The sequence below is a fragment of the Peromyscus maniculatus genome, chromosome 6, assembly GCF_049852395.1.
Source record: "Peromyscus maniculatus bairdii isolate BWxNUB_F1_BW_parent chromosome 6, HU_Pman_BW_mat_3.1, whole genome shotgun sequence".
NCBI classification, from domain to species: domain Eukaryota; kingdom Metazoa; phylum Chordata; class Mammalia; order Rodentia; family Cricetidae; genus Peromyscus; species Peromyscus maniculatus.
In genome coordinates this window covers 68,592,286-68,605,011 of record NC_134857.1, presented here as the reverse complement: position 1 = coordinate 68,605,011, position 12,726 = coordinate 68,592,286, and the positions used below count along the sequence as shown (strand labels likewise).

Sequence of the window (12,726 nt, the reverse complement as noted above, 5' to 3'; positions counted from 1 at the left end):
AGTGCTGCTCTTGTACAGGACCCTGGCGAAGGACCCTAGCACTCACATCAGGTGGCTCACAACTGCCTGTAACTTCAGTTCCAGGTCCAATGGCCCCTTCTGGCCACCTGTACACACGTGGTACACATAAGCACACACATATACTAAATAAATCTTATTTTTCAGGTTTATCTATTTTGTGTGTGAGTGTATTGTATGTCTGTACACCACTTTTGTGCCTGCTGCCCATGGAGGTCATAAAAGGGTGTCAGATCTCCTGGGACTGGAGTTGGGAGGGTTGTGAGCCACCATGTGGGTGCTGGGAACTGAACCCAGGTCCCCTGAAAGAACAAGTGTGCTTAACCATTGGGCAATCTCTCCAGTTCCTAACTAAATCTTTAGGACAGTATAAAAACGTAGCTGAAAGGGAGCCCGGGATCAAGCCAGGAAGCAGTGTTTCCCCCATGGTTTCTGCTTCAGTTCCTGTTTCTGGGTGCCTGCCTTGAGCTCCTATCCTAGCTTCTTCTGATAATGGATGTTAACGCGTAAGCTGAAATAAACCCTTTCCTGCCCAAGTTGCTTTTGGTTAGAATGTTTTATCACGACTTTAGAAAGCAACTAGAGCCCTGGCCTTGACCTCACTCTGCAGTCCAGGCCAGCCTTGGACTTGCAGTCCTTAGTTTCCCAGCGGTTTTTGTCACTGGGTCATTTTACCATCACCCTGTATACTTCACACTCGCAAAATGAACCGCCAGAAACCCAGGGTTTAACCCAGTGACCAGGATATTGTCAGTAGCCTGTATCCACTTGTGTCTTTTCCATCTCTGCCTCTCTCTCTCTCTCCAGAGTAACTATCAACACATCCCATGCTTATCGTTCCTCTGCTCTCCCAAAGCTTTTGTTATTTTGTTATCTTTGAACTGCAAGAGCTGGTTTCAGGTGTTCTCAGTGCTCTGAGGTTTCCTGGGTCACTGAGCTTGACCCCTCCAGTTACAAGCTGTGCGCTCCGTCCTCATTTCCCACGCGTGCTTCTTAGACCACGGACGCTGCCATCTTCCCAGGGTTCTGACTACACCTGTGCTCTCCCTTGAAGGCTCACCACCCCAACTAGACACAGTTCCTGAGCAGGGAGGAATAGTAAAAGTTCCTAATAGTAAAAGAGCCCTGGGTGGGGAGATGGGGGCTCCAGGCTGCCTCACTTGGACAGTTTTGGGATGCCGACATCTTAATCCTAAACTTGTGATCTGGTTACCCACCTGTCTACAGGGGTTTGTTAGCCATTGTAGTCTGGGGATGGCACTCCTGCTAGGCAAGTGCCCTGCCACTAAACTACCTCCAATCCACTGGAGGGACTGTGAGGACTCTCTAAATCATTATTCTTACTATCACAGGGCTTCTGCAGATTCAGGCCAATAGCTCTCAGGCTATTAGCACTATAGTCTTACTCTCCGAGGACAGGAAAATACAGTCGGGGGTGTCCAGCCTGTGGCCCATTAAGGCGGAGAGTATCTATGAATACTATCCAAGACAAAATCGTTTGTGGCTTTTTTTTTTTAAAGGCAAGAGTGTCATATATTCCGGGATAGCCCTGCACTCTGTATGTAGTCTGGCCTTGAACTTCTAATCCTCCTCACTCCAGCTCCCAAGTGCCAGATTACAAGCATCCGCCACTATATCTGGTTTATGCAATACCAGCTCGAATCCCGGGCTCTGTGCATGCTAGGGGAGAACTCTACCAAATGAGCTACACCTCCAGCCCCGCGATGGTTTGTTTTGTTTTTCGTTCTTTTTGTAACTCAACCGCGCAGGTCTTCGGCGGCGTGAACTTTGTAGGTAACAACAACTTTGACCATGACAGACGGCTGCATTCGCCTCTCAGCTGCTCCTGGAACGCCCAGGCAATGCCAGACCTTACGCAGCGCGGACAAGCTCTAAAACTGCAAGAGGGCTGAGGGGCGCAGAGTCTCTCCCTCTGGGAAGGAAGTCGGCTGCGGCGATCTACACATGCGCACCTTCTCCAAGCCCCGGAGAGACTGCAGACAGCAGCGCCTTAACTCGAATTTTCGCGAGCGCTCATTCTTCGAGCACGCATGCGTCCTGGGCAGGCAGCGGTTGGCCGATGCTCCCATCACTCACCGGGAGGGCCAATGGCATGAGCCTCGGTACCCACTTCCCACTGAGCGGCAGGCCGTGCCGGGCGTGGCTCGGAGGCCTTTGTTCCACGCGCGGCGGGGTTTCGAGAGCGGCTGCGGGGCGCGTTCTGGCGCCCGTGAGCCCGGGAGCGGCAGCCACGCGCTCGGTGACGCCCATGGGGCCCAACGTACGGAGATGGATGTCAGGGGGCTCGGCGGCCTGCCTTCTATTCCCTCCCCCTTTCTCCTTAGAACGGAAGTTTGCTTTGGAACCCGGAAGCACTTCGTGGCCCGCCGGCACACAGCTCGGGTTCCGTGGGGGCGGCGCCGGGCGAGCGCGTGACCCGGCGATCATCAGGTCTTCCCCCTCGGCAGGGTCACCCGGCGTGCCTTGTGCACGTGGCAGCCGATGTCCTGAGCAGGAGTGGTCGTGGGTCCTGTGAGGGGGGAGACGCGGAGGGGTGGGGCCGAGCTAGGGCGGCGCGAAGAGGTGCAAACCGCCGAGCCTCGCCCGCCGGTGACCCTCGCCCGCCGGCCGGCAGCAGCGCACCGATCACGGAACTGCGCCCGTCTGTGCGGAAAGAACTCCGGAGGCTGCGTACGCACAGCCAGGCTGGCTCTTCCTTTTGAGACCCCGAACTGTGAACCAGGGCAGGAGAGTGGACTTGCTCTTTGTCCGTGCAGAGACACAGTGATTGCGGGCTGCAGACGTTCAAGCCGGGTCACTGGCTGCGCTGGGAGCCGTTTTTAGAGCTTGAGGTGGCATGGCCCTGGGTCCCTTCCACTTCGGCTGTTCCTTAAATAAGTTTCCACACACTCACAAGGCTGGAAAAGTCAGCCCACAGGACCTAAGGGGGAGTCAGAACATGACTGGACAGGCTCCCGTGGCCTGAACCAGTGGCTGCCTCCTGCCTCCTAAACCTCTGACCCAAGCTAAGAAACCCAGACCTTAGTCCCATTTTATATGGCAGTACTTAAAGAGCCCGCCCTTCAGCTTAAAAAGGAGAGAAGTGGCAAAAAGTTACAACTTGGAGTATTTTTAATTTCCTTAAAAAAAAAAAATGTGGGGGCTGGAGAGATGGCTCAGAGGTTAAGAGCACTGGCTGCTTTTCCAGTAGGACCCGAGTTCAATTCCCAGATAATTCGATCTGGTGCCCTCTTCTGGCATGTAGGCAGAATACTGTATACATAATAAATAAAAAGTATTTTAAAAAATGTGTGTGCGTGTATGTGTGGTCTGAGGAGGGCCAGAAGTGGGTGATGGATTATTAGTGTTTGCTACCTGAATTTCGTTTTCTCCTCCTCCTTCAGTTTCTCTGCATAGCTTTGGTGCCTGTCCTGGATCTCACTCTGTAGCCCAGGCTGGCCTTGAACTCACAGAGATCTGTCTGACTCTGCCTCCCAAGGGCTGGGATTAAAGGCATGCACCACCGCCACCCCACCGTTTCATCTTCTTTACTTCTTGGACGGAGTCTCATGTATTCCTTGTTATCCTGAACTCACTATATAGCAGAGGATAAACCTGAACTTCTGAAGCCTCCGTCTCTTGCTGGGATTTCAGGTGTGTGGCACCACCCTTGACGTATTTTGGTGCTGAGGTTTGAGCCCAGGGCTTCCTGTATACTGGGTAAGATCTCTGAGCCACGTCACTGTCCCAAAGGCCTGATTTTGAAAGCTGCTACTTGACTTGCTGATGTGTTCCATTTTAAAAGGTTAAATGAACTTTGGCTTGGTGGATGTGATGGTTTGCAACTCAAGAGGACCTAGAATCATGCAGGAAAGGATCCTCAGGGCATACCTGTGGGATTGGTCTTCATTAGGATAACTGAAGTAGGACCCAGGATGATAAGAGGAGAAAGTGACCTGAAGACTAGTGTGCATCTCGGCTTTCTCACTGCACGTGCAAGGTGAGGATCTGCCTCACGCTCGGATCCTGCGAGCCCAAACCATGCCTTCCACAGCCACACGAAACTACTAGTCTAGTACTGGTTAGGACAGACTGGCCACAGTTTCTGAAATAGGCCTCTTCCAGTTTGATCAGTTGCTGTGAGATAACATGACTAAAAGCAACTTAGGAAGGAAAGGTTTGTTTGGTTTACATTCTGTGTCACAGACCATCACAGGAAAGAGAGCAGGAACCGAGGCAGAAACCAGGAGCAATGCTGACGACGGGCTCCTCTCCTGGCTTATGCTCAGCTCCTTACAAAGCCCAGGAGCACCTGCCTGAACTGTCCTCGGTGGACCGCGCCTTCCTACATTAATTACTATCAAGACAGCTGTCCCACAGACATGACCACAGGCCAAGATGATAAAAGCAATTCTTTTATTTTTTGTCTTTTTGAGACAGGGTTTCTCCGTGTAGTTTTGGTGCCTGTCCTGGAACTCGCTTTGTAGACCAGGCTGGCCTCGAACTCACAGAGATCCGCCTGCCTCTGCCTCCCGAGTGCTGGGATTAAAGGCGTGTGCTACCACTGCCCGGTGTAGTTTTTTCAATTCTTCAAAAACATTTTTTTTTTTGAGATTTTATTTTTGTGTGTATGTTTGCCTGAATGTACATAGTGCACCACGTGTGCCGTCCCCACAGAGGCCAGACGAGGGCGCTAGATCCCTTGGGACTGGAGTTACAGCCAGTTGTGAGCGGCCATGGCGGGTGCTGGGAATCGAACCCACCCAGTTTCTCTGGGACAGCAGCCAGTGTCTGCACCACTGCCCCTCTGCAGCTGGGACGGCCGCTTCCAGGTGACTCTAGGTTGTGTCAAGTTGAGAAACTGACCAGGCTCCATCTGCCATTCTGTACTACATATTTATGTGAAGCAGTATACTCAGCATTGACGATTATGAAATCAAGACACTAATTCTGAAAAATACTGAAGAGGGTCTACATTGTAAACTATCAAATATCCAGCTAAGAAATATATAAAAATAAATCCATCTCATTGATAGGAAAAATTCTTTTTTTTTTTTTTTTTTTTTTTGAGACATGGTCTCATTATGTAGCCTTGGCTGGACTGGATGCCTCAATCTTTATTAAAGAATTTTAGGGCTGGAGAGATGACTCAGGGGTCAAGAGCACTGGCTGCTCTTCAGAGGTCCTGAATTCAATTCCCAGCAACCACATGGGGGCTCACAACCATCTGTAATGAGATCTGGCGCCCTCTTCTGGTGTGCAGGCATACATGCAGAACACTCATACATAAAATATAAATACATAAAATTAAAAAAGGAATTTTATTTAAAAGAAGTTTCTTGGGCTGTTGAGATGGCACACAAATGCATCCGGGTGCCCTGCACCAAAGCTGGGTGCAGTTATGAGGGCCTGTAACCCCACACTGGGGAGGCAGAGGCAGGGGAACGCCTGGACTTGCTGGCGGGCCTGTATGACTGAAATGGCAAACTCCAGGTTCTGTGGAGAGGGACTTAGATAAACACTCACCACTGAACCCTGGTTCACATGTACCTGGCACACACACATACACAGCTACAGATTTGTGATTTCCAGTAAATGCTTGATTTGCATCGTTCATGTTCTGTACATGCAGGCCATGAATTCAGCGGAAGAAGTTTGTGAGAAAGTTTAAGAAGCCCTGTGAGTTGTCATGGTGCGTGTATTTAATCCCAGCAGAGGCAGACAGATCTCTGTAAATCTGAGCCAGCCTGGTCTACATAGTGAGTTCCAGAACAGCCAGGGCTATGCAGAGAGACCCTGTCTCAAACAGCCTTAAAGGAGAAAAAAAAAAGCCCCGTGACAGGCTCCTGACTAGACTGGCCTCTTGTCTCTAGTCTGGTAATCCTTCCAATGCGCTACTGTCCAAAGTTTTTTTGCTAGCAAAAGCTTTCTTCTTTTATCTTAGTATTTTGAGAGTGTCTTTTGTAGACCAGACTGCCCTCCAGTTCACCCTATAGTCCAGGCTGGCCTTGAACTCCTGATCCTCCTGCCTCTACTCCTGCCCTGCTTTAGTTTTGTTTGTTCCTTCTGAGACAGGGTCTTACTGTGTAACCCAGGCTGGCCTTGAACTCCCCATCCTCCTGTCTATGCCCCTCCAGCTCCTGGCCGACCTGACTCGTTCCTTCACTTAAACCCTTTCGATGACTTACACTGTGTAGACTGAAGCCGGCCTTGCTGAGGCAGGCCTTCCACACGGCCTCTGCCTCCCCTCAGCTCCAAGTGCTTTTCCTTTCTGGCTTTCACTGGTGGTTGACTTCCTTAAGGCCCCATATGCCCAAGAAATTCCTACGTGTCTGCAAAAGTTCAGTTCCAATAACTCCTCTAAGACACTCCCAGACCACTAGTTTGGATTGGGTGTGCCCGGTCTCTCGTCTCAGAAGCCCAGTTTCTGCTGGCTCTTCTGTCTCCTGTTCCTAGGAGAAATAGGAACCAACTGATTCGGTTCTGTTCTTGTGTAGACCTAGACTCCAAGGAAGAGCATGGACTAAGCCTGGAAGGGGGCTTGTGTGGCCCTTTGAAGGCCTTTCTACTTTATGTGGTAAGCTGTGGGGGACCATCAAGGGGTCAGTCAGATCATCAGCAGGGCCCAAGATGGGAGGCTACTTTGGAGAAGGGCAGGCAGAAGCGAAAGGAGAGAGACTGACTCTGTTAGCACTGTTGCATAAGAACAGCCAGCAAGTGTCAGGAGTAACAGCACACTCTGGACCGTGCCGAGTCCAGAGGGCTCCGTGTGTGTCACACTATCATGCTTCAGTCGGGGCTCCATGACTGAGGGGAAAGTCACTGCACTGGTCAGGACAGGACACTGGCAGCGCGGGTTTCATTTCTATTCACATAAAGCTCCCCCTGGTGCTATCAGCACCCTGAGGTGACTTAGCAATCCAGGCTCTTCTACATATGTATGTGTATGGATGTTTCCCCTGCATTCCTGCCTGTGCACCACTGGCATGCAGTGTCTGTAGAGGCCAGGAGAGGGCGTCAGACCCCCAACCCAGGCTGCTTTGATCCGCGCGGCACTTCACACTGACATGCCTGCTCTTCCACAAGGCTCAAGACAGGGAAACAGCACTTGGAGGGGCGGGGATTACCTGTGCTTCAGAAGGGACACACATTACAGCTCATTAGTCCATTGGCCAGAACCAGCCCCAAGATCCCACTGAACCACACAGGGACTGAGGAAACACCAGGAGAGGAACAGGAAGTCTCTGTGAACAACAGGAAGGCTTATCCCGATACCTTCTAGGAAGGAAGAGCAGGCCAGTCTGAGGCAGATGGGAGAGGCACTGAGCAGAAAGATTCTGTGAAGCATTTGCCTTGTGAGGTCACCTCGGAGAAGAAGCCCTTCCCATGGCCATGGAGGAGCTGGGCAGTACATCTTACCCGTAGGTCCGTCCTTCCCTGGAGCAACTTCTGGAAAAGTTAGGCAGCTATACTGCTGGAGGAGATGACCTCATTCAAATGGCAGCTGGTAGGAGGTCATGAGTCCTTGGCATGTGGGCTTTTCACAGGGCTGGTGTAAGCTTAATACAAGGGCAGGTAACAGGAGCAGCAGAAGCCACACTTCCCATTCAAAAGGACATACCATTAACTGCCTTCCTCTATTGGTCTCTCAGTGTGGTAACAACAGCATGGATGCAGGGACAGTGGGAGGCCACTGTGGAAGCTGCTGGCAGCCTCTGGAGGACGGTGATATCTTTTTCTTTTAGATAGCGTCTCATAACCCTATGGAGCTGAGGATGACCTTGAACTTCTGATTCTCCTGCCCATACTTAAAATTACTAGTGTGTGCTACTATGCTTTTACGTGGTACTAGAGACTGAATTAGGCAAGCATTCAATCAACTGAGCTACAGCCCGAGCCTAGAGGACAATATCTTATTAACCCTTCCTTAGTCAGGACAGCATCTCTTTGCCACTGCTGAGGAAGATGTGAGGTGCAATCCAGTGACCTTGTGAGAAAGCCGGGGCCACCACAGATGGTAAGTATTTTGCAATATGGAAATCTGAGGCTCGGGGACACTCTGTGCCTTGCCTGACTTGACTCCTGTCCTCTCACAGCAACCCCGTCAGGAGACCGGACCAGTCTAGCCACCGAGCAAAGGCCCTCACTCACTCTGCTGCTTCAGCACATGACAAGGACCAGGTGCAGAGCAGTTTCTCAGGCTTCCACAGCTGCCGAATCTGCTGACGGCCTGGCGGTGCTGTGAGGAGGGGCACCGGAGGATTCTGAAGGTGGGCTCCACCTGGCTAACTGTACCAAGGGACGTCAGCTAAGAAAGACTTCCAGTGGGAAGCCTGGCCCGAACCCTAGGAACATTCATTTTTCCTGTTTGCCGGGTCCCTTTCAAGGCTTCTACCTGGCCCGCCTCTCCACAGTCCTGGGGCTGCCTCTACCTTAAGAGTGCCCGAGGAGCCTGGCATCACTCCCTCACAGCCTGTCCTCCGATAATCACTCGCTCTGCCAGGGACACCAGGTCTTCCTCCCCCTACTCGCCGCACCAAAGAAATCCAAACCCAAGCTGAGGTATCAGAAACGTGTTCCTTTTTCTTTTAATAGTAAACCTCTTTACAACAAATATAGTGAAAGACTTTTCAAACCAAACTCGTAAGAATCTCGAGGACTTTGTCTCTTCTTAATGTGCAGAATACTAGAAAGCATCACCGTACAGCACAGAAATAATGGAAACAATTCAACAGCCACACACTTGGACTCACCCTGCCCCAAGACCCAGGAGCCAGGAGTGTGGGTGATTGTCAAGTTTGGGGATGGGCCACCTCTTGGCTGGCCCCACCCCTCCTACTTCCCTCTGTCCGGGACGTGAACGGGGTAGAGAATTCAGATCCTCCTTGGGAATCTTGGCCCTCCTGCCCCATTACGTCCCATCCCTCTGCTAAAGCAGGAGGCGGAAGGGGGTAGAGCAAGGGGCGCCCAGCCTCCAGGAGAGCTACATTCCCCCACAGGGGGTTCCAGAGTCGGTTAAAAATAGAGAGAGAGAGAGAGATTCTGAGATACGTTTACATCATTTCTGTCTCTCCAAACAAATAAATAATCAGCAAGAGAAGGTGCATCTTTCTTCTTTCCTGTCCAAGGTGGGGAGGGGTGGTTGAGTGCACTGACGGGGGCTGAGGGAATGTGTTCCACTGAGGCATGTGGGGATGGCCCTCGGTCCCACTATCCCTGAAAGCTGAGGGAAACCTGGGTGGGAAGGGCACTGGATGACGCCAGAGGCTACTTTGGCAAATACCCAGTTTTGCGGAGGGAGTGGAAAGGAGGCAAATTTGGCTTGTGAGAGGAAGAAGAGAAGTCCTCATCTGAGGTCTGGGTTCCCAGGGATCCATTTACCTGGCCAGCCAGAAGCCCCTACATAGCCCCAGGAGAAACCCGGAGATACTGAACTGCAGAAACGCCACATACTCATTCACAGACTGTCCCTACTGTTAGGGACAGAGATGAGAACACACACACACACACACACACACACACACACACACACACACACACACACACGGCAATCAGAAGCCAGGCTTGCTTTCGGGAAGCAGATGGCAAACTGCTGAGTGGCACACTGTGAACTTCGGGGGCCTCACCCCAGCTGTGTGTCATGGCGGCCAAGCTCAGCCTAGAAAGGTGGGCCTGAGAAGAGGCCAGTGATTCCATATTTATTGAGCACCTATCATTCACCCACTCACCATTTACTGAGGGCCTACAATGTGCCAGCTGCTTTCAAAGGGGGTGTATGCGCACAGGACTACACCCTGGCTTCTTTCAAGGCCTTAAACAAGTCTTCAGACTCCCTCTAGGAACTGTGAGGAGGGGTGGGAAGACAAGGCATGTACGTGACACCCTTGCCTGGTCAGCTACTGGAGTAAGACTCCGGGTAAATATGGAAAGCAAAGCTCCCAGGAGGAAGAGGAACTTGAGTCTGCTCCACAAACAAGTCAGAACTCCAGGGCCAGAACTGGTCTGGGTGGGACTAGTGGACAGCCATATGGAGGCAGAGCTCCTAGAGTGAGGCCCTGGTGGAGGTAGGCTGTGGGGAGAAGCAGGATGGCCAACTAGCAACTCCCTATAACTTTAGTACAAATGTTTCAGGACTGAGAGCAGCCCAGGGAAGCGAGGAGTGAGAGCCACGGCTGGAAGCTACCTATCCCTGTGTGAACACACCCAGCCACCCAGACACAGAGGCCCTTGGAGCCTGAGTCACACAAGATCTGAGAACACACCCACTGGACTCAGAGGCACTCAAAGGTACACCCACACAGCTGCACACAAACACATAAACTCAGGGTGCACCCAGATCCGCCCGCATGAGCATGCTCACACCCTCTGCTGCTGGCTCCTTCCCTGCAGCAAGCATCAAAATACTTGGAAAGGCTGGGTCACAGGTGGGCCAAGACATCTTCCTACAGCACTGAGCCTTGTCTTACTCTACCCTCCAACTGGGAGGAAGCTCCAAGGGAGTGTGTGCTGTCTCCGTCCCCTTCCTGGGGGAGGAGGCAGAGGGAGGGTGGTGACAGAGAGCAGGCCGGAGAGCAGGCCGGGGGTGTTCTGTTCCCTCCAGTTTGATCTCAGATTCAGCAAGAGGCCCAAGGGCCCGATGCTTGCACTGCCCCGGTGCTTGCCTGAGGCCCCTGAGGAGGCGACAAAGCACAGGTCTGGAGAGGAAGGCAAGAAGAAGAGCAGAAGAATCCCATCTGTACAGTACGGGCCATTTGAGTCATTATTATTACAATATACTTTGACAAAAATAGAATCTCATTTCATATCAATACAACAACAACAACAACAACACAACAGTTTCCTGGACTGTTAACCACTAACATTTTGGAAGGTCGCTATTTACAATTACAGTAGCAAGAGGGCAGGTTTGGGGCGTGGCCTGGAGGTGGAGGGACAGGAGGTAGCGAGACAAGGAGCACGCGAAGAGCTGGGAGGTGGTCAGGGGCAGGAGCTGACTGGGGAGGGGCCGCAGGGGCCTCATCTATCGGGACCTCTAGCTCCACAGACCATGCTGTGTGCCCAGTGTGCACTTTTCTGGGTATGGGTACACAAAGCAGAGGTGCCCTCCCCATGCCCGCCCCTGACCGGCCTCCGGCCCTCAGTGCCCCAGGGAACCAAAGGCTGACTCTGGCCCACCCTGGGGCCACTTCTGAAGGTCCTCTCCCCAACTCTTCCAGTACATGGCCAGCTTTCTGGGGTTGGGGTAGGCTGAGGGGTGGGGAGCTATTGCACTGTACATCTTAAAGGGGAAGCCAGGGGTAGGGTCCCGAGTCACCACACAGTCCTGCCTGCATCCGCCCTCTTTCTACAGCTATCTCTCTCATGTCACTTCCAGAGAGGTTCCTACCTCAAGCCCCCGCCCTGGCCTCAGATTCCCAGGCAGCCTTCCTAGCACCCAGATCTTGGGGTGCAGCACACAGAATCAGAGAGTGTAGCGTGTCTGCAGGAAGCTGGAGGGACCGAGATGGGTATTTGCTGTGAACAGCCCAGAAGCAGAGTTTCTGCCTCTTCCTGTCCCTGAGACGCAAACCCATCCAGCCAGCTCCAGGGTCTCAGTCCACTGTCCGGGTTTTTGTTGTTGGATAGTTTTTGGTTCTTTATGTCTATCTGGGAATGGGATGGGAGGGCTCCACATGCAGGGCTCGGCACCTGTCCTTCTCCAAGGCCTACCGCCCCCCCTTCCTGCAGCATATGTGTACAACGTGCAAAGTGTCCCCCCCCCTTTCCCGCAATAAAGAGAGTTCCCCACCAGTGAAAATGGTGGGGCCAAGAAAGGGGCAAGAGCAACCCTCTCTCTAAAGCGAGAATTCGAATTTAAAAATATAATAATAATAATAATAATAATAATAATAATATAATTATACACAAATGTAACCATCAACAGGACATGGAGCAGAAGAAAGGAAGTGGGGGGTCGAGCGGGAGGAGCCCAGGGCAGGGAGGGGTGGGCGGTGAGATTGTCAACTCTTCATCAGGGAGGCTGAGAGGAGGGAGTGGGAACCGTCACTTTAATGTCTGTGAAGAGAGGAGATGGAGAAGGTGATGTGAGGGGCAGCGTGGCCTATAGGATGCACCCCAACCCTCTCCCAAGGGATTAAACTCTGGGGCAAGGCCAGCTGGAGGTCACTGAGCGGGGACAATGGTGCAGGGAGGGTCCAGGGCTGTGAGTACTGACCCAAAGGAATGCCTGGCCACAAGGCCTCTCAGGTGGGAAAGAAAGCAGGCTGAGTGCATGTGGGGCAGTCCCTGGGTGACTGACGCGGACACCGGCAGACAGAAGGGCAATACTACAGTACCCAAGTATCCAGCCGCATCCTCTTCACAGCTGAGCCGTCAGCCTCAGGCTCTGGGGCTGGGCGCAGCAGGCCCAGTGTGGGCCCAAAGTCCCCCCGTCCATCATCCCGGTCCCCGGTCTCATAGGGTCCTCCAGCTGGGCTGCTGAGACCTTCGCCAGGCTCAGGGCGGGCAGCTGGAAACACAGCTGGCGGAGGAGGTGCAGGGCTGCGCTCGCGGCTCGGGGACACTGGTTCTGACTTGATGCTGATGTGGGGGTGCGTGGTGACGGTGAGAGCAGCACCCACATGGGGCAAGGGGCTGCCTGGGCTGGAGTTCAGGGGTCAGAGACACAAGAGGCAGTAACAGAAAGAGTGGGCAGAAGTCACCAGACAC

The 12,726-nt window shown here is 52.6% G+C and overlaps 1 protein-coding gene across 13 annotated transcripts in view; it reads right to left on the bottom strand.

Annotated features, from left to right (window-relative positions):
• Positions 1-8,576: 8,576 nt before the first annotated feature.
• The window catches only part of Mef2d (myocyte enhancer factor 2D), a 30,540-nt gene continuing 26,390 nt past the window's right edge, over positions 8,577-12,726 (bottom strand). For 11 of the 13 annotated variants that reach the window (XM_006976395.4, XM_076574409.1, XM_076574402.1 and 8 more), the window contains 2 exons: positions 12,354-12,660; positions 8,577-12,072 (listed from right to left, as the gene is read on the bottom strand). In XM_006976395.4, the coding sequence (XP_006976457.1) occupies positions 12,061-12,072; positions 12,354-12,660 (319 nt within the window). In that variant the 3' untranslated portion in view covers positions 8,577-12,060. Of the gene's footprint in view, positions 12,661-12,726 lie in introns of all 13 variants that reach the window. The other 2 variants (XR_013052153.1, XM_076574405.1) reach the window with 2 other exon arrangements.